At 40.1% G+C, this 21,885-nt stretch overlaps 1 protein-coding gene across 1 annotated transcript in view; it reads left to right on the top strand.

The window, feature by feature from the left end:
- Window positions 1–21,885, top strand: part of LOC122808715 (retinol-binding protein 1-like) — a 261,322-nt gene that overhangs the window by 66,425 nt on the left and 173,012 nt on the right. Inside the window, exon 2 of the mRNA XM_044079704.1 lies at window positions 5,912–6,090. Coding sequence (XP_043935639.1) covers window positions 5,912–6,090 — 179 coding nt within the window. The remainder of the gene's footprint in view (window positions 1–5,911; window positions 6,091–21,885) is intronic.

The raw sequence follows: 21,885 nt of genomic DNA, 5'->3' as shown, positions 1-21,885 counted from the left end.
TTCTGACTTTAAAAAGTGTTTGAGATGCAGATATAAAATGTCCATCACAGATGGACACTCTGTATATGTCTACTGCCTTGGAGCCATCCATTTACAGGAGTCGTGTAGCTTTTGCCACTCCTTCAGTCCTCGGGTGCACCAAGAGAGGAAAACAAATTGATTCTAAAGGGACTGCTTAAACCGTCTTTTGAGGAAGCTATAGATTCAGCTTCCAGCTCTCAGTTGAAATCTAAAGCCTCCAAGTCCAAGAAAAGGTCTCCGGCTCCATCTGCATCTTCGGAGCCTCTGGAGAAGATTACTATACTGGACTCTGCTTCCTTGGCTCCACTGTCTTCGGGGTTGCAGGAGGTATCTGTGTTAAGTGAATCAGCTTCCATTCGGAGGCGGTCGCCTAGTGTGAGGCATGGTTCACCAGATAAGAGATCTCAATCCCCATCCATCTCCTCCAAATCCTCCAGGATTTCTGATTTGGATTTGGATAGGGTAGTGCAGAGGCTCCTACAGTCACTCGTGTTGGCTAAATTGTTTTTGGCTCTGACCCAGTCGGCTCCAGAGCCAGTTCCTATGGCTGTTTCGATGATTCCTCCTCCGAGCACATCCTTGTTGTTGGAGCCGGTATGTTCCGCTCCCAGTGATGTTCTTGTGCCTGCTCCGATAACCCCCTTGGGTTTATTGGTGCCGACCTAGGCTCCGACCATGTCATTCCCGTCCACAGGTTTCGAGACTCGGGTTTCCTCGGTCAGGCCCGAAGGGGATACTTCGGGACATCTTTCAGTTCAGAGTCTCCCACTCAGTGCATCTGCTCGGGGGACCCCGGTCGTGGGCTTAGAGGTCGGTCGGTCCTCTGACTTGGGGGGACCTGCCTTCAAGCCATGCGGAGCGTGCACTGGCCAGATCATCAGCTACATCACTCGGGTCAGTCATTCCACCCCCTACCACTCCTGCGAGAGCTTCTGACACTCACCTATCATTGGACAGTAGAGCGCCAGGCCCTAAGGACACCCTCACGAGCGGTCCTCCACTTTCTGAAGGTCTCTGAGCCAGTGCCTGAGGAACCTCCCAGAAAGAAGTTGTGCAAGAGGAAGCACATAGACTCCCAGGACGAGTCTCTCTCTTCCGATACTGACCTCAAGGAATTGGAAGGATCCCCCAAGTCTTCCTCTGATGATGTTTCCTTCTCCGAAATCCTGGAGATACTGAAACAAAGAGGAGACTGGCCTTCCAAAGCCCCTTCCAAGGATGAGTCAGTATTCCTTAAGGCTTTTGGCACTCAACTCTCTGCCTCCTGGGTGTCTCTACTCTTCGATGAGCTTCTTGACCTTATTTGTCAAAGGCATGGGAAATACCTGATTCTGTGGAGCCTGTACCCAGGCGCCCCAACAAATTTCTCTCCACCCCTCAGGGAAAAAAGTTTCTGTCAAAGGGAGTCCCTGTAGATGCCATGGTGGTGGCGGCAGCCACCCAGAAGGAAGTTGCAGAGTCTTCCTCATCGATCCATCCTCCTAACAGGGAGTCTAGGACTATGGACCGGTACAGGAAGCGTACCCTGTCTTCAGCCACCTTCACTTTACGGTCGCTGAATTACTTGTCTCATTTCACTTGGCTCCAGAGACATCTCCTTAAAGAACTGGGAGATACTCTTGCAGTTAAAATACCTGAGGCGGTAGCTCAGACAGTTAACGCACAGGTTTCTACCCTCAACTCCATCGCAAACTCATCCATGCGACTCATATTGTATGCAGCCGAGGGAGCGAGTAGGGCGGCAAGCTCAGGGGTAGCCCTTAGAAGGCAAGCCTGGCTGCACCTGTGTCACTTCGCGGAGGCCTTCAAGTCTTCCTTCACAGATGCCCCTTTTGATGGTTCCTCCTTGTTTGGGACCAAAGTGAAAGACACCCTCACCAGGTGCGAGCAAGAGAGAAAGACCCTGTCTGCCGTAGGGGTCCATTTTTCCCTTCTGTCTAGGCCTTATCCCAAGGCCCAGTGGGGGGGGGGGTAAGATGTGGTTCAAGAAATCACATAGGTTTTTTCCTGCCGCACAAGGTGAACCCCCCCCTCCAGAGGCAGGGGAGGGGGAATTATTCAGGGAGACGTCACCCCAGAGGCAGAGGGGGCCCCCGCAATTCCAGAGATCGCGACTCCTTTCACGGCTCCCCATACTCTCTTTCCTGAGGGTGTGCCCGACTGTGCATATCCGGAGCCAGTCGGGGGTCAAATTTCCTTGTATCCAGAAGCCTGGGAAAACATCACCTAGGACTGATGGGTATTAAGGATAATTTCCGGAGGTTACCTCATTCCATTCTCCTCAGTACCCCCTCCAATAAGAAAAATCCCGGACGTTCCACCCAGTCAAAAGGATCATGCAGCCTCAGAGATATCTCAGCTGCTAGAGAAAAGAGCCATCCAACCAGTCCTCTCAGACCAAATCGGATTAGAGACTTACTCAAGATTCTTTTTGGTGCCGAAAAGAACAGGGGACCTGAGACCCATACTAGATCTCAGTCAACTCAACAAGTACATACACAAGTCCAAATTCCATATGGTCACTCTACAATCCATTCTCCCATTGTTGGGAGAGGAAGTATGGATGTGCTCCATCGACCTCAAGGATGCTTACTACCATGTCAAAATGGACAGGGCATCCAGGTGAAACTTATGCTTCCGGCTGGGAGCCAGTCACTTCCAGTTTCAAGCTCTGCCCTTTGGTCTCACCACAGCCCCCAGGGTGTTCACCAAGTGTATGGCAGTGGTGACGGCTCACTTTTGACGTCAAGGATTCCAGGTGTTTCTGTACCTGGACAACTGGCTCCTCCCCGCCCCCACCAGACATCAACTAATTCAGACCATGGACGCTACCATCAGTCTATGTCACCAACTAGGCATCACAATAAACTGGAAAAAAATCTGCCTTATTGCCCTTACACCATGTTACCTTTATAGGAGCAGAGTTGGACACCATTCAGATGCGAGCATTCTTACCACAGAAAGGATTACAGGGTTGCAACAACAAATTCTCACGCTGATGCCCCTGAGACATATGAAGGCAAGACTGATTCTACAACTCCTAGGTACCATGGTGGTGACTATCATGTTGGTTCCTCTAGCAAGATTACACATGAGACTTCTTCAATGGCTCCTCTTTGTCCAGTGGTCTCTCCAAAGACTTCCGCTATCCCATCCAATCTTAATGACAGACAGATGCAAACAGGACCTCCATTGGTGGCTATGCACCAACAACTTGAATGGGGGAAAGCCCTTTGTTTTACCTGTTCCTGTTGCCACGGTGACCACTGACGCCTCCCAGATGGGTGGGGGGGGCATTATCTCGGCAGGATGGTCCAAGGCACGTGGCAGGAACATGAGATACATTTGCACATAAATGTCCTGGAGATGAGAGCAATGCTTCTTGCATTGCAGGCACTTCAAGACGTTCTTCCTCTAGGGACTATTGCAATACACTCAGACAACATGTCAGTAGTGTGGTATCTCAACATACAAGGGGGAACCCGATCCTACCCACTATGCAGAGAGACCAAGCATGTGTGGCATTGGGCAATAGCTTCCCAACGGTTTCTATTGGTAACGCACATTCCGGGGAAGACCAATATAATAGCGGGCAAGCTAAGCAGGGTGATCCTTATGCCCTACGAGTGGTCCCTGAATTGCCTGGTTGCAGAGCGAATCTTCAGCAGATGGGGTCAACCTTGCTGCGACCTTTTTGCCAGCCCTCTCAATGCAAAATGCAGCAACTACTTCTCGCTGATCCCCCCACCGGGGGAATCACCCGGGGATGCTCTGGCTCACAATTGGCCCTCCAGTCTGCTTTATGCTTTCCCTCCGTTTCCCCTTCTCTCAAGGATGATTCAGAAATCACAATCTTTGGGAAGCAGAATGATTCTGATTGTCCCACACTGGCCTCATCAGGTATGGTTCCCCTTCCTTCAACCTTACATTGTGGATACACCTTGGATTCTGGAACCCCTTCCAGATTTACTGACGCACATGTCGGGACAGTTCCACCCCTCTCTGAGGACACTCCGGTTGACAGCCTGGCTACTCCACTTCCATCGTTAGTCAGATGTCACAATTTTTCACCGGAAGTAGTCCATATACTATCGTCCTCTCATAAACCATCCACTAGAAAAATCTACTGTAGCAAATGGAAAAGGTTCTCTATCTGGGCTCATTCTAGAGGCATTGATCCATACACGGCTCCAATTGATTCGGTTCTGGAGTTTTTGTCTATGCTGTTCTATCAAGGGTCCGCATCAGCCACCATCAAAGTTCAGCTGGCAGCTATATCAAACTTCCACGTGGCCAATGAGCCTAGCCTTATGGCACACAGACTATGTAAAGTATTGCTTAAAGGTACTCTATTACTTCGTCCCCCATTATCCCAACCTGTCATGCCTTGGGACCTCAATTTTGTTCTTCAAGCCCTCACTCTTCCACCATTCGAGCCTGCAGCTACCTGCGAGTTAAAATTCTTGTCATGGAAAACAGCATTTTTAACAGCAGTCACTTCAGTGAGGCGGGTCTCTGAGATTCAAGCCCTCTCCATCAAACCCCCAAATTTGATCTTCCATAAAGATAGAGTCTCTCTTAGAACAAACCCATCATTCCTGCCCAAAGTGGCTTCTGTGTCTAATATGAATCAGTCTATTGAGCTGCCAGTTTTCTTCCCCAATTTTTCTAACAAGGCAGAATTTAGATTTCACCAATTGGATGTAAATAGACAGTTACGCTTCTATCTTCACCGGACGAAAGATATCCAGAAATCTGACCAACTCTTTGTCTCCTTTTCGGAGAACCGGTCTGGTTCTCCGGTATCCAAGGTCACACTCTCTAGATGGATAGCCAGCTGTATTTCCTTCATCTATTAGATAGCAGGTAGAAATTTGCCTTTTCCAGCTAAAGCCCACTCCACAAGAGCAGTGTCCACATCCACAGCCTATCAAGCTAGATTGTCAATGGATGATATATGTGCTGCGGCCACTTGGGCTTCTCCTCACACCTTTGTTTCTCATTACAAATTGGACGTGGTTTCCAGGGGCAGATCTTTATTTGGTTCCACAGTTCTCAGGAGTATTTTCCTATGAGCCACCCAGGATGCAGGTGCTAGGGGCGCTGTCCCACGGGTAAGAATGTAGGCGAGATAGGACTACATAACATGAAGAAGTTATGTACTCACCATGACGTTCGATGTATGTAGTCCATCTCACCTCACATTCTTTCTTACCCTCCCGCCTTCCCCCCGCCTGGAGGATTTGGAAGTTAGATTGTATCCTGCAGAGTTCCTTTGAATAGTTTGTATGGATGCGTGGTATGCATGCAGTAATTATGTGGTTAGCAGCAAACTAGATCTGGGGATACGAAGCAGGGTACCATGGGATACCCTCTTAGTCCAGCCAATCAGAGACTTTTGAGCTAGTAGAATAGGTCGAGTCGGAGCCGATATTCGGCTCCGAACCCACGGGTAAGAATGTGAGGCGAGATAGACTACATACAGCGAACATTATGGTGAGTACATAACTTCTTGTCAGTTGAAGTTTCTAAATCTGTGATAACTGTATCTGCCTTAAGTCAGGTCCCATTTTTGTGATGATCAGTAAGACAGACTTGTTTCCCAAAGACAGTTGCACTGCAGTTTTTTGGCATTAAGTTTAAGACCATGATCATTAAAATATTTCTCTAAGACAATTTCTACCATAGTTGAGAGAACTACAGTACTCTGATGCAGCAATATTGTCTCATGGTCTGTTGGTAATTCATATGTCTCCATGTATTTATGATCCCAATCTGCCTCCTCCTTTGAGGAACTCTTCTTCAAAAGACTAATGAGAACTCTGTATTCAACTGTTTCTCAAATATTCACCTGTATATGTAATATTCTTCTTTTTAAATTTTCCTTAAGATATTAATATTGCATTGCGTAAGATTGTCTGCCTTCTGCACCCAGACAAGGAGATTATCCAGAATGGAAATCACATGATCATCAAGACACTGACCACATTCCGGAATTTTAACATGGATTTTGAACTTGGCAAAGAGTTTGAGGAAGATTTGGGACCAGTAGATGGACGCAAGTGTCAGGTTAGCTGTTACTGCTTGCTTTACTGCATTGAAATATTTTCTACCATTTTGTTCCATTTTAAGGTACTTGTAAATAGCGTTTTAAAAGAGTTTTTCTCAATGTAAGTTTTCTCGAGGACATGTTTTACATTCTCATTCTGGGGTGCATGCTGTTTACTTATGTTCTGTTTGGCTGGAACCCAAATTGAATATTTAATATCAGGTGTTATTGTCCAGCTGAGATGAATGCTATGATTTGTCTTTCATTAAATCTATTTTTCAAGATTTACTTTTTCATTATTAATATCCTATTTATTATTTAATATTGATGGATTTTTTTCCTTATTTGAACTGCAGTTGCTATGTGGCCATTGGTGTTTATCAATGAAGTGCTCGTAATGAAGTATAGGAAAAGTGTAGAATACTCAAGACACAGAAACATTCCCACAATGGGACTAGGCCAAGCCCAGGGGGAAGATGGCCCCCCTGTTTTAGAAGGAAGTTACAGACAATAGAGTGGATTATTGAGGATTAGTGAGAAATTATGTATTGTTACTATTATGCAAGAAGCTTAGAATTTTCAGACAGAAGATGTACAAAAAGATTGAGCGAAATTAGAGGAAATAAAAATAATTAGAAAAACTGGTGAGCTTCAAATGCAAATTTGTGTTCAGTAATACAACAGATCCATGAAAAACACCCTGGACCATTTGGAAAAAACAAGCGAGAAAGTACAAAAATAAAAAGAACAAAATCTAGAGACTTTTGAAGGTATAAAAAAGAAATATGGACATGAGAAAGAGAGATCTGATATGGTATAATATTTATGCAAAGGAGAAAGCCAAATTAATCAACACAAAAAGGTAGCCCCAAATATATTCAAATAGAAATACAGGCAAAGGCATCCAGATATAGAAAATTTCACCATAAAAAAAATAAAATCTCAAAACGGTAACATAGAACAGAAAATTAGTAAAGTTGATATAAAAAGAGCATTGCCAAAGATATTTGAAGAGAAATACAGGCATCCAGGTATGGGAAATTGTACAATACAAAAAAGAAAACTGAGGAAAAGTAGAGAAGAGGATTCATAATGGAGAAGTTAAAGAAACAGAAACTGAGGGTATGGATTACCTGCGAAGTGAAGGATTTGGTGCAGAAATTTTAACTCGAGTAACATCACAGCAGGGTAGAGCAGTGCATTCCCAGATTAAGGAGAAAGCAGTGGAGTGGGAAACATCTGATCAGTTGCCATATGAAGATACATTGGAGCCTTCAATAGGAAATCAGTGCAAGTGTTCAGCTGGAGTTGGACAGCAAGGGAAGGAACAGGAAGCTGTGGCAACTCTGCAGTCAGTGTTGTGGAGTGATAAGCCAGTGAGTTCCCATATGAAAGGGCAGTGGATGACGCAGAATGAAACTGAAGAGAATATGGCACAGTAAAATACTCCGGAACATTGTATAGAATGCCCACAGAAACTGGAGAACACAGAATGTGCCCTCATTTTAGAAGAAAATGATCTAAGAGAGGAGCTGCTTGATTTAATAGAGATGGACAGACACGTTATGATCAGTGAAAGAAATAGACTACAGAAGGTGAATAAATCCCCAAAATTTAGAAGTTTGATAAAACAAATGAACACAGTAATTAGGACTGTCCGTAGAGATTCATGCAATATAGCAGAAGTAAACAGGATATATTACTGTGCAGCTAAATTAATAACAGATAAAGTCTTGCCACAGCAAACACAGGGTAGTAAGTGAAAGGAAGGGGAGAAATTGAATGCCATCATGAAAGTATCAAATTGAGAAAACTATAAAGCAATAAAGACAAGAAGTGTCACTGTTATGAGTATAAAAGAGGGAGCAGATCAACAATACTCAGAAAGATAGATGTGATAGAAGCAACATGCAGTAATATAATTGATTAGGATCTATTGTGCACTATCTCAAATAGTAAACTAAAAATATCAGCACAGACAGAAAAAACACTTAGGATATGTAGACAAATATAAAGAAAAAGTACAAAGTAACCAATTTATTGATGACCCAAAAATGTTTTATAGAGAATTAGGAAACAAGACAAAAGGAACTGAAATACCACCAAAAAAGAACTGTACACATTTTGGAGAAATATCTAGGAAGATCCTGTGGAACATAACAAAGATGCTAAATGGATAGAAGAAGAAAAAGAAAGAATAAGAAGTTGAAATGTACAAGATATGAAATGGGATGAAGTAACGGCCAGAGAGACTGAAACAAAGTTGAGAAAAGCTCTTAAGTGGAAAACCCCAGGCCCAGGTGCAGTACTTAAGTTTTGACGAAAATTATTAATATCTTTGCATGAAGATTTAGTGATGAGTAAGAACTATTTATATGCACAACCTGAACAGACACCAGCCCCGTTAACAACAGGAAAAACAATACTTCTGCTTAACAGTGAACCTGCAAGTATCCTAAAAAAATAACATACCAATAATTTACCTTTTGAAAATGTATAAACTATATACTGAAATTGATGCCAACAGAGTTTATAATCATTTAGAAGAAAATTCAGTTATGGCAATATAACAAAAGTGTTGTAAAAGAAAGTCATATGGAATGAAGGATTAGATGTTGCTAAATAAAGTCATAATGGAGAACTGTAAAAAGGGAAATAATCTAAGTATGGTATGGACAGACAACAAAAATGCATTTGACAGTCCAAATTCATGGATAAAACAGTGTTTAAAAAGGTATAAGAAACACCCTACACTGATCAATTATATTACAGCAACCATGAAACAGTGGCAAACTACTTTGCAGGTTAAGCCGTGGTAAAGGACAAATTATTATTCCAAGGATAAAAACTCAAAGGGGGATATTCCAGGTGACACTTTGTCACCACTGCTCTTTTGTTTTGCCCTTAACTCATTAAGCTATCTACTTAACAGATTAGGTCAGGGCTACAAATTGGCTCCCAGAAAACAACAACGTGTAAACACTTCTCATCTTTTTGTAGATGATTTAAAACTATATAGCTCATCAGATGAGGAAGTGAAAGCACAACTGCAAGTTGTCAAAAATTTTTCAGATGATATAGGAATGTCATTTGGTCTTGATAAATGTGCAAAAGCAACCTTTAAAGCAGGAACGCTGCAGAACCAAGAATGGGACAAGAATGTGGTATAAAAGAACATGAGCAAGAGGAAGTTTATTTTGGGAACTGATGAAGGATCAACAATAACACATGAACAAATGTGAATAAAACTTAGTAAGGGATATTTTAGAAGACTTAAATTAATATTGAAAACAGTGTTGACATCTAGGAACAAATTCCAAGCTATAAACCAATTTGCTCCTCCTGTCCTAACTTACAGTTTTGGAGTGATTGACTTGGCCCCAAAAGGTGTTGGATAGGTTGTATAGGAAAACAAGAAGGATGCTTCATGCTCAACAAATGATTTATAAAGATCAGTCCATACCAAGATTATATATTTCCCATTCTGAAGGAGGTATGGGCCTCTTCAAAATTGATTTTCCAGTATACAGATGCAGTTGTGGGACTGCATACATGCCTGCTGACCTCACAAGACCTAAATGCTGTGAAAGTTTTGAAACATGAGGAGAATAAGTCTAAGATGACTTCACTGCTTAATTTAGTAGGAGCATATCAGCATCAAGCAGGAATGGAAATCAAACCAGAAGTAGATAAAAATCAGGAAACACATGAATGTGACAAAAAACAAAAGAAAGAATATAAGGTGAAGGATCAGACGAGAAGGCAAGAAATGTGGAAAATGCATATAGTTGCAAGTATAGAAAACTCTTGGAACAACCTCATGTTGATTAGGATCGAAGGCAGGAATGGTTAAGGAAAGGTGAATTTAAACCAAAAGATGAAAGGTTAATATCGGCAGCCGAAGACTGCATACATGTTGGTTTGCAAAGTCTATTGAACATGTGAGAGAAAAATGTAGATTTTGTAAAATGGAATTGAAAACAGTCACACATCTTGGTGGTTGTGATATACCAGTGGCAGAAGTACTTTATACCAAAAGGCATAATAATGTGCCAAGACTGTTGCTTTGTGGATTGTGCAAATAATAGAATATTGAAGCAGCTGTAAAACATTTGAAACATCAGCCACAAAGCATTATAGAAAATGATGGTCTATAATTATCCTATGGAAGCACCCATTACCAACAGTTCAAAAAATAGGTGCAAGAAAATCAGATATAGTAGTCCATGAAAAGAAGACAAAAGTAGCATTGATCATTAAAATTGCTACACCCAGTGACTAAAGTGTCTTGCGTACAGAGAGACACAAAGTCATAAAATGCCAGGACTTGGAGGCAGAAATGAGGCCAGTGTGTAAGAAGGATACCCAGACAGTTCCAATAGTAGCAGGAGCAATGGGTCATATAAAAATAATTTACAGTCATACTTGGATATGTTACATACATGTAACCTCATGCGAATTACAGAAAGACTGAAACAATATTAATTTCATGAACTTTAATCATACTTTGACTTAGGAATGGGGTCCATTCTCGTCATGGTATTAGAAACCCAAAAGACTTGCAGAAATTTAGAAAGTGGATTCCACTCTATTAAACATGCTGCCCCCTTGTCCATCCACTAGCAGATGGCAGTTCAGGGACAATGCCTTACCTTCCCTTTTCCTTCCCTTTTTCCTTTCTTCTTGTGATCTGATCTGGTGACTTGGGGCAGGGTCTTCTGAAATCACATAATGCTTAGCTTTTTGTCAGATATAAATCATGTCAGCTTCTTGAAAAGAAAAATTGAAGAGTTCTTAGAAATATGCATCACTTTGTAGTTGTTGTTTTTAGTTGTACAATGACAATTTGCATATTTTTCTACCTTTTCTTTAAAAAAAAATGTTTTATTTAAAAAAACGACTCTGGTTTGGTTGTAACACATTTTAGTATTTTACATTTTTCAGTTTACTGCCCTGTGCCATGATTTATTCTCCTGGCCATATGGTCCTCAGGGAAACCCAGTCGTTTTCTTCTTTTCTTTCTTTTTTTTTTTTTTTTTTGGAATCATTGCTTTATTTGTTTCTTCTAATACTGAAAAGAGTGAAGCTACCTAGTGAACATTCTATCATTTGACAAGCCTTAGTTATCCAGGTGAAGTCTGGCTTGCATAAGGGGGAGAAGTCTGTTGTTATGTATGTTTAGCTTTGATTAGTGTGTGCATGCATTTGTTACAATTTGTATGTTTTTTAAGCATTTTCCACACCGTATAACAATATCTAAAAGCGTGGCATAATTATATCCCACTTGTTTTTTTTAATATATTTAAAGACTGAAAGCCTTATATAAGGTCATTGTGTTTTATGGTACCCTCTTTTTATTTCAGGAATTTGTGGTTATAATCCCTTATTCAGTGATGGTGAAATAGTTCAGCCCACAATGTTTTTCTTTAACCTTTGCAGGATCCCTAAACTCTAGCTGTCTTTCCACTCAGATTTTTGTCTGTATTTTCAAGATTCTTTATTGTAGAATTTTTCTGAAATATTCTGTTCAAAAAGGGGGGGGGGGGTAGTCTGTACACCATAAGCAATAGTTGTACCTTTCTTGAGTTCCTGTAGAGGCAGGTGTGTTTTACTCTTTGATGATCCAGTCAGAACATACTTAAATGCTGATATATAAGGTTCAGGTGAATATAAAGGTTCAAGTGAATAGAAGGCAAAGTAAAAGTAGCCTAGTCTGTATCAACAGTTTTGCCATTTCCATATGAATTATGTCATCTGATGCTGTCTTAGCTATATTGTTTAGCATCAAATAATTCTTCTCTAAAACCAACGGTAGGTATAAAGCGTTCAAGTAACAGGCTTCGTTTTTAAGACTTCCCTCACAAGGCTCCACAAGAAGGTGTATATCACTGCAGCTTGCTGGATTTCATGATTTCATTGTAGTGGTCAACATTCGGTTCCCAGATGTGGAACTAAGTCTAGAAGATTTAGAATTTTTCCTTGGAAGTGTTGCATAGGTATTTTTATAATCCAAGCAGATGCCAATGAATTTTTCCTCAAGTAAATTGCAAATGTTAGCGGTGTGATGGGGAAGAAAGAGGTAATTGAGTACATATTTTTGAGAGTGTAATAGTTGGCAGATTTTAAAAATTCCCTGCAGACCACTGTTTCAGAAATACCAAGTGAGCAAATTGGTATAACTAAGGAAATTATTTCTTTGAGCTATGATACAGGATTGGAATAGCCTAGACATGGTAAGGCCTTGCTGAGTTTAATTCTGGTGGCTGCCAAAAAAGCAATTACTAGAAAATGGAAGTCAAAGTCTAAACCAACTGTACTAGAAGTATTGAAAATATTAATAGCCATAAAATAATTGGACGTGGGATCTTTAGAAAAGGGTATGAGCATATTGCATAGAAAAATAGGAATTGTGGGAACAATACCTACAGAGTAATGTTTTTGAGGAGGAATGAGGTTTAAGGGAGGGCAGGAATTGAATGACCTATACATTTTTGAATGACAATGACTGTATAGAATATTATATTTGATGTATAATATTTGCAGCTGAAAAATGTCAATATGGTTTATTTTCATTTATAAAAATGTATGATTGCCTATGTCATATGTTATTCAAAAAAGATTTCTTGTATAAAAAAAAATCAGTGAACACTTTAAGAACAAGACTGTAAACAAAAAAAAATACCTCTGAAAGAAAATGTTCCTTAATATAGTGAGTTTCTCTCTTTATGCCCACCAGCACTTGTATAGGGGATTGCATATTACCCTAGCTTTTCACTTTTCATCATTCACTGTAGTGGTCTGCATTATGTTCATAGACCATGCACTTTAAAAACAATAAGCAGGACTGCAAGGTAAAACTCCATCTAGAAGAAAGTCTTCTTTAATATAACGGACAAGGGAACTCTGTGTAAAAAATCAAATTTACTCCACATTTCTAATATACAAAAGGAATCTGACATTTCCTGTTCTACCTTTGCAGATCTCATAGATTGGATAGAAATATTGAGTGAATAAATGTTGTTTTGATCGAAAGGTTCTGGAATGGTGTTCGTTACGCTTCCCTTTTTTCAGTGTGTACACCTAACTGCAGGTTTACCGGTTCCTGCTGTAATTGATATGTTACTGCACAACCAAGGCAAAAACACAAAATGGATGCCTCTCATTAATCACTCACTGAGAGAGGCTGGCCTAATTTTGTTTTCTGCTTAGAAGTTATTTGGAATGGTTTGTTTTTCTTCACTGTGGTTTAGTGTTTTTCTTTACTTTGCTTTAGTTTTCTTTGCACTTCAACCTTAACTCCATTCCTAGCCAGTTCTGTATCATTCAGATTTTACATAAAAACAAAAAGTACACTTTTTACAGTTTGCAACACCTAATCGAAGATTGCTGCTTAATAGATGCATTCAAATTAAGCCTTTCTCCTCCAGTCAGTCGGTAAGCAATAAATAATGCCCAACAGGGTGCACATTATTGTTTAAAATTATACATGCCTAAGGGTGTTCTGAGACTCAACACAGCAGGCAAAAATTATATCAGTCAGATAAAGAACAAATTGCTGCCAGTTATCACAAGCATCTTGAATATTTTTCCTTTTAAAAAAGGATGAACGCTTACTTGGTAATGCAGGTCAAATGCAGTTGCAGAATCCTACCTTGTTTTGATAGGAACACCAACATATAAAGAAAACATGCTGCAGGAGCAGGTATATTATCCAACATTTACCTGATCTCTGGAATACAAATTTTTGTATGGAAAGCAGAGCAGCAGCCACCCTTCTTTCAGAATAAACTCTGGTTATGGCATTGGCACCCACAAATTCATTCCAGCCCTGACCTGCTTTACTAATTAAATGATACAAAGGTCACCCACTCCAGGGAGTGAGATATAAATAGGACTTGTTGGAGATACAGATATATCTCTCAGAGGGTGCCACTTCTCTGGAATAGGCTACCAGTTCACATCAAGCGGAGCCCCTCTATGACCCTGTTTTAGTGTAGCCTGGATGATTGAATGGGAAACCATAAATTCCTGCCAGGGATTTCACCTATGACCCTTCTAGATATGGGCAGTGGTTGTTAAGTAAGATCTCAAGTTTGGCAAGATCCTTTATATTGGGTATCTCTAATTATATTGGGTACACACGGCTAGACTTAAAAAGACCTTTGTGTCAATTGACCAGTAACCTCCTATAGGGGTGAGTATTGTCATGAGACCATAAGCGTTTTGACTTACCTGCCTTGTAATTCCTGTGATCCCTTGAACAGTGGAAATACCAGTATATATTACTTCTCTGTTACTCCTGCACAGTTTAAATGTCAGTTACCAATGTCTTTTAATACCCCTGCCATGTGCACTGTGCTGATCCTGCCATGAATTATCAGTAACTACAGAAAAACTAACCTTATAACTGTGGCTGCCACTCATTATGAGTTCCAGTGAGTCATCTTTTGTTATGTTACATCACTGCTGCCTATCACATTTTTGATATGCTGCAGTGATGTTTACTATATATCCTTATTTGTACTTGTTCCTGATATACTTTGATTGACATATCATTATGTCACTACTTATTGTGTTTGTGCTTTACTAATCCATTTGATTTGTTTATGATAATATGTAATATGTTAATACTATTAAGTATTGGAGCTTTTCTCCATGGGTCTCCACTGTAATGGAAAGCAACCAAACTGGGCAATCTAGTAATCAAAACAATGAATACATAAATAGAGTTTTGCCATAACGAAATGTAATAAAACAATCAAAACATTACATATGTTATTGTAATCACAGTGTTAATATAGGAGTATATTATGAAACTGACATGCCAAAGTATGTATACCTGTGGATAAAAACAAAATACATTAGCTTGTTTGAATAAAATTAATCTGTCTTTAAATAACTATGTTTCTAAATAAAAAAAAAAAACACATGGAAATGGCAAATTATTTCTTTTCTCTTATTGACTTGTCTTATGATATAAACTCTGTATTCAGCGGTGGTGCAGCGGTAGCGTTGTTACCTCACAGCAAGAGGTTCTCCCGTTCGATTCTCAGCTTGCCTTGGGAGTTCCTTCTGTGTGGAGTCTGCATGTCCTCCCCACGGTTGAGTAGCGTTCGAAAGACATGCTTGCGTAAATGGGCGTGCCTTCATTGAAGGTTGTGCATCAAGCTGGCACCTCTGCGTTTCATAAAAAAATCTACTGCCAATCATTAGTGGACCGGAGTTCCGCTGTGGCGACCCCTTATCGGGGAAAAAGACAAACAACAACTTATGATATAAACTCTGCATCTTTTAAACATCATATTAAATGTTATCGGCAACGGTATGTAACATGAGCTCTTCATTACACATATTTCTTAATGGATTTCTTTGGGATCCTGTCAAAGAATTGTTAGCTGCCCCCCCCCCCCCCCCCCATGCCTTACTGCCAAAAATATAATGCTGCATCATAAATGTTACATATACCAGCATACTGGAAGGAAATGGACAGGACACTGTAGAGTAGCAGTAAAAATGTTTTTACTCAACCATTTAGCACCTTCGTCCTTGGTAATATGGACTTCATATGAGGTAACCTAAGGTGACGAATTGTAGAATTAGTATATTTAAAGATGTGGGAGTATAGGGATATAGATACCCAGACTAGGGGTGTTAAGGATGAACTTATTTTCTTTTAATTAACAGTTCATTAAATTACAGCATGTTATTACTCCATTCACTGAGTTGCTTTATGGATATTTATTTTTATACTGCAGTTGTTCATATGATAGGCAGTATGTTTGGGTTTTGTTTTTTTGTCTACTTTGGTCTCATTATTACTGGCCCAGACCCCAGTGCCCCACATCCATACCATGAAACCCCAGCAACACCAGAGACAATAGTGGATCTTAAGGGTGTCCAAGAAGCTTGGCTACCTGTGCTTCTGTCTGGTATTTTATTATATGCACTACCAACTTTACCTTTCTCCAGCCCCACACTCATTGGTTATGTCCAATGACTACACTCTTTGGGCCATGCCTCCCCTGAGGAAGTGTCTGTAATGAGTGCCCTCCCCCCAGGAGAGGCACTCCCATCACACCATGCCACTTCATCAGTAACCCGAGCTGCTGATGAAATCCATGTCAGCTGGACCATAGTTAGGACTTTATCCTTATAATGATATGCAACATGTTAACATGAATTGTTTATTTGTGCCTTTCGGCTTTTCCCAGTTAGTGGTCGCCACAGCGGAACTCCGGTCCGCTAATGATTGATAGTTGATTTTTACGTGCCGAGTTACCAGCTCTGACGCACAACCTTCAACGAAGGTATGCCCATTCACGCATGTCTGCACGCAGAAGACGCTGTAGCTGAGAATGCAGCACCACCACCGCGGGTAACGTGTTAACATGAATATGACAAGGATTACTTTGAAGAATAAATTATTAGGTCATAATGGATGAGAGAGGCATAAGGAAGGGAGAGCTAAATTAATTTGCTGATTTATGTCCTATTAAATGAAGTGCCATGGGGAAGAGTTGTAGCTACTGCTGACATACATATGGTTACCTTACTAATGATTTTCTGTATTGCTAAGTATTATTTCTCAGAATTTCTGGATAAATTACAAAAACTCAGGGAAATCATTTTACTTCTTTGCTTTTACCTTGTTTTGAAAATGTGATGATATCCTAAGAAAACCAATACAACTTCTAAGCAATACTTTGCCATTGATGCTAACAAATATTGAATAATTAAGTAGATCTGTAGTATATTGTTTGATAGATTTGTTAGCAAGGTAGTGTGACACTGATACATTTTTCTATTGACAGTCAGTGGTTATTGTTTGTATGGTAGTTTGACAGCGACACATTTTTCTATTTTTTTTCACATTTTTACAGCACAGTGGTGCAGCGGTAGCATTATCGCCTCACAGCAGGAGGTTCTCCAGTTTGATTTGTGGCTGGAGTGCATTCTGTGTGGAGTCTGCATGTCCTCCCTGCGTTTGTGTGGGTTTCCTCCCATGTTACAAATACATGTGTCTGGAGCATTTCCCCCCCAGGCCTCCTCTGAAAATTGGCTTTGTTCCAAGTCGGACTTTCCTGATAAACAAATGTTAAATAATTAAAAGTAAAATATTTAATGTCAGTAGTGATTGTTAGTAAGGTAGTATAACTGCAACAGATTTTTCCCATTACTTTCAGTGATAATTGTTAGTAAGGTAGTGTGGCAGCGACACATTTTTCTATTGACTGTCAGTGGTGATTGTTAATCTACAACTATTAAAATGATATGCAGTATGTTTTCTTAGCAGTATTTACTTAATGTAATATGTACATGCATTTTTGCCTCCGTGTATTACCTGCAGTAATATTTTAGTTCAGGTCTGACTTGTTTTTCTAAATTTATCCTTTATGCTCCCCCCACTGTTTTGCTGTCTAGCAATGTTTATGATTACGTGGCAAAAATAGATTCAGTAATAGTTTATCAATTTAATACATTAATAGAACTCACATTATGATTCTTTTATTTTATTTTATGTTATTTCATTTTATTTGTTAACCAGATAAGTGAATTGATCATTCCTAGTTTGCTAGAACTCATTCTGTTGTGGACCCCCTTTTATTTATTTTTTATTTATTTATTTGTTATCCAAATAAGTGAATTGATCTTTCTTGGACTCTTTTTTTTTTTTTTTTTTTTACCAGTGCAATCTGGGCCACAAGGGCAAGAACATTTTGTAGAAAGCTTTTTGTAGTTGATCGGTTATATTTTTGGCAGGTATGAGGAAACTCAAAGAATGACCATGCAAACTCCACACAAACAATATGAAGTCAGGATTGAACCCTGGACTCCTGAACTGTAAGACAGATATCTTAGCAACAAGCAATTGTATTGTACTTTAATGTATATGACATGTATGTTAAACTTGTGTAATGCTTGTTTATTACAAAATGAATTATTGTCAGTCAATTGCTCTTTCCATTATATTAACAAGTGAGATACAAAGGACAAATGTATTAACTTTGAGAACAGCATTTGCATTTGTTTAGGCTTAACCTTAATGTTCCCTGTAATAACATTATCAACAGTATTTGCAAGTGCAATTCTCTCCTGTAGTAAAGAGCTGAGCTGAGATGAAGCATTAACACTTCAGCATGGAAAAGCTGTAAATTTGATGATACAGCAATGTTGTCCACACATCAAGACAGGGTGACCTGGGATTTAATTCACAGGATAGGAATTAAGATGCTTAGAAAGACTTTCCTAATCTGTCTGTGATCCCTATGACACAATAAGGTCATGCCTTTAAAAGCATTTCATTATTACCATTATAACTATAATTTAATTATATGAAATGTATAGCTGCTTAGCTTGCTGATATCAGTGTCACTGCTTCATGTGCCAATATAACGAAGTTTAAAATGAAAACTACCAAACACATGAAATAAACTAATTTGTGTAGTGTGCAAGTAGCATTTCATGACAACAGTACCTTGAAAAGTCCCTCTGATCACTGGGAAAACATTTGATATTTTCTATAGTTTCATGTTGGTGCATTGTTCACATTCTGCTGCACTATGAAGATGTAGAATTGTGCATTATTACAAAATGATTTGGGCAGCACCACTTTATTCTAAACCTCCTTGTTCCTTCTGTATTGAAGCCTTTGACTCTTCCAGTGTTCTTGCTGCTGAGGTATATGAATGAGAAATACTCCTGTACTGGGTAGGTGGGTCTGCATCTAATAACATTGTTTTCTTTTTTGGACTGTGGTTGCTGAGTTTGTTTTTTGTCAGTTGACTAAATGTTAGGAATAGATCATTAGTTGATTATATCTCTCAGAAGTTTGCCTAGACCTGGAAGTCGTGAAACAGTTACACTCTCTCTTACATTTTAAACCTAGTAATTAATTCTGTTTCAAGACAATAGAAAGAAACCTCTAGGTGTAGACATCCTGTCTCCTTCAGTGAAACTGTGAGATAAACACAGTCGGAAAACAGTTCACGTATTTTCTTAGAGTTTGCAAGTTAACTCTGTTCTTTTCCAGTAGGGTACACTGTGGTTACATTCTTGAAGCTTAGTACAGAATATACAGTTCAACACACACTTCTGCACAAGTAGTTTAATATACACATAACATGCAGTTCTCTTACATTTGTAAGACAAGCATATAAATCATATTAATATTCACAAATGACATATGATTATTTACAAAATTCCAGATAGCTGGGCTGGCAGCCTCACAACCCCCCCCCCCCCGCCACCGAAAACACAAGCTCGTTTTTCAAGTGACCGTTGAGAAACATTGTTTGAGAGGGTTGAGCTTATCTGGGAATACCTTACCCTTCCCCATCTTGAGAGCCCATCTACATTGGCATTGCTAGCCCCACTGCAGTGCTGCATGCACTGTCATGTCATAAGCTTGCAACCCTAGGCTCCACCTTAGTAACATGGCATTTTGCTTGCTGGCTCAATGTAGCCATGTTAAGGGATTGTGGTCTGTAACTACAGTGAATTTCCTTCCATACAGATGAGGCTGAAGTTTCTGAAGTGCCCACACTATGGCTAGGCATTCCTTTTCTACAGCTGCATAGCATTCCTCCATGGGTTGGAGCCTATGGCTGAGATAAACCACTGCGTGCTCTTCTCCCTCTGAAAAAACCTGGCTAAGTACAGCCCCCACCCCATGGTTTGAAGCATCCACCTGCATAACAAATTATTTGCTGTAATCTGGATTGGCAGGTACAGAGGGTCCTCACAAAGCTCCTTTAAACTTCTGGAATATCTGCTTATATACTGGGGTCCACACTACCTTATCTGGCCTGTTTTTCCTTGTCAGATCTGCAGATGAACTTTCTGTAGTACCCTGCTGTCCCTAAAAATGCTCTCACATGCTTTTTGGTAACAGGGGCAGGCCATGGCTGAATAGCTTCCACTTTGGCAGGTTCTGGCCTGATCTTACTACTCCCCACTCTATTTCCCAGGTAGGAGACCTCTGCCATACCCACCTGACATCCATGCCCTCTGTAGTCTGCCCAGCACCTCCCTGACATGCTGAAGGTACTCTTGCCAGGAATGGCTGGCAATATCATCTAGGTAGGCAAGGGCAAAATGTCCTGCTCCCGCTAGAATACAATCTACCAGCCTCTGGAAAGTCGGTGGAGCATTTTTCATCCTCAAAGGCATATTTGTGAACTCTCACAAGCCAAAATGAGTCATAAAGGCTGACCTCTCTCTAGCATTGGGAGTCAAGGACACCTGCCAGTAGCCCTTAATAAGTTTAATAATGGTAAGATACTTACCACCCAACTGCCCTAGGGCTTCATCTGTCCTAGGCATGGGGTAAACATCTGACTCTGTGTGACTATTTAATTTTCACACAAAATCCACACAGAACCCTGTAGTGCTATCCTTCTTTGGTACTAGCACCACTGGAGAGGCCCAGGGACTGCTGCACTCCTGAATTACCCCTAGTTCCAACATTTCCAGTAATTCCTCCCTCAGAGTCTATTTGACTCTCTCAGGCACCCTATAAGGGGCCTGCTTAATAGGCCTTTGAGGTCCTTATCTACATGGTGCTGCACCAGGTGGGTGCACCCTGGTTTCCCAGTGAACATGCCCCCAAACTCCTGTAGCACTGCTCAGATTTCTGGAACTTGGCTAGCGGATAGCTGCTGGGACATTGCTACCCCTTCCACTGAGGTGTTAGTCCAAACCTCACTGAGATCACTCACCAGATCCTCCTCAGGCTCCTCCTGCCATCCACTGCAGATACTCAGTACAAGGGCCTCCCTATCATGGTATGGTTTCATCATGTTAACATGGTAGAATTTGTGCCCCTGCCTCCTGCCTAGTAGTTCTACCATGTAGTTAACATCACTGAACTTCCTTACCATCTTGTAGGGTCCCTCCCAAGCTACCTGTAGCTTGTTGTGTCTGACAGGAATGAGAACCATTACCTGCTGTTGTACAGCATACTCTCTAGCTCCAGCATTCCTGGCATACCAGACCTTTTTCTGCTGTTGGGCTTCTGCCAGGTTCTCCTTGTCACAACAGTCAGTTTAAATATTTTTACTAATTTCCAGATAATGTGCAAACTTGTATTAACAATAAACTAAAGCATTAAATGCAAGGAAATGTTTGAGCAACATCCTTAACAAATTTTAAAGTTAAATTTACATGTTACATCACAAAGTTGTAGTTTTAAAAGTACAATATTAAGTTATAGAAATCAAAACTGTGAGACATGAAATAGTGGAAAAGCTGTATGCAGGCCTTATAGTTTGATAATCCAAGCAGAAAACAGAATAAAAATAACAGACAACCCAAGTGTTACAGCAATACATAACTACAGTAGAATGCTGAACCTGTTATATATCAAATAACATTTACAAATGTAAAATTCATATTCAGATGGAAATCTGCTAGATTAAAAAGACACTGTTGTCATATTTAACTTGACTTTTAATGCAGGTGTTTGTTTTACCCATCCATTTATATGCTTTGTTAGATTGCTTTTACATGGGGACTGTGTGGGCTTTTAGTTGTTCCCATTTGTAAAAATGAGGTGAAATGAAACTCTTTTAGTTCATAGGAATGAGAAATGCAGCCTAGTATTTGAATTTTAAGTAAAAATAGCTGTTTATTTAGGCTTCATATCAAGTTTATAAGCACAATTGCTGAACTCAGTTTGCATGTACGGTTTAGTTGGTTGCATATGTGATCTGAACACATGTACTCATGAGTAAGTCATATTCTTAGATTTCAAACACTATAAAAGTAATGACAGCACTTTATTACAAGGCCAGCCGGTATTGCTCATACTGATTATT

The sequence above is a fragment of the Protopterus annectens genome, chromosome 8.part0, assembly GCF_019279795.1.
Source record: "Protopterus annectens isolate FY-2018-M chromosome 8.part0, PAN1.0, whole genome shotgun sequence".
Taxonomy (NCBI): Eukaryota; Metazoa; Chordata; order Ceratodontiformes; family Protopteridae; genus Protopterus; species Protopterus annectens.
Note: the sequence above shows the minus strand (reverse complement) of the source record. Positions and strands in the feature narration are given on the sequence as shown.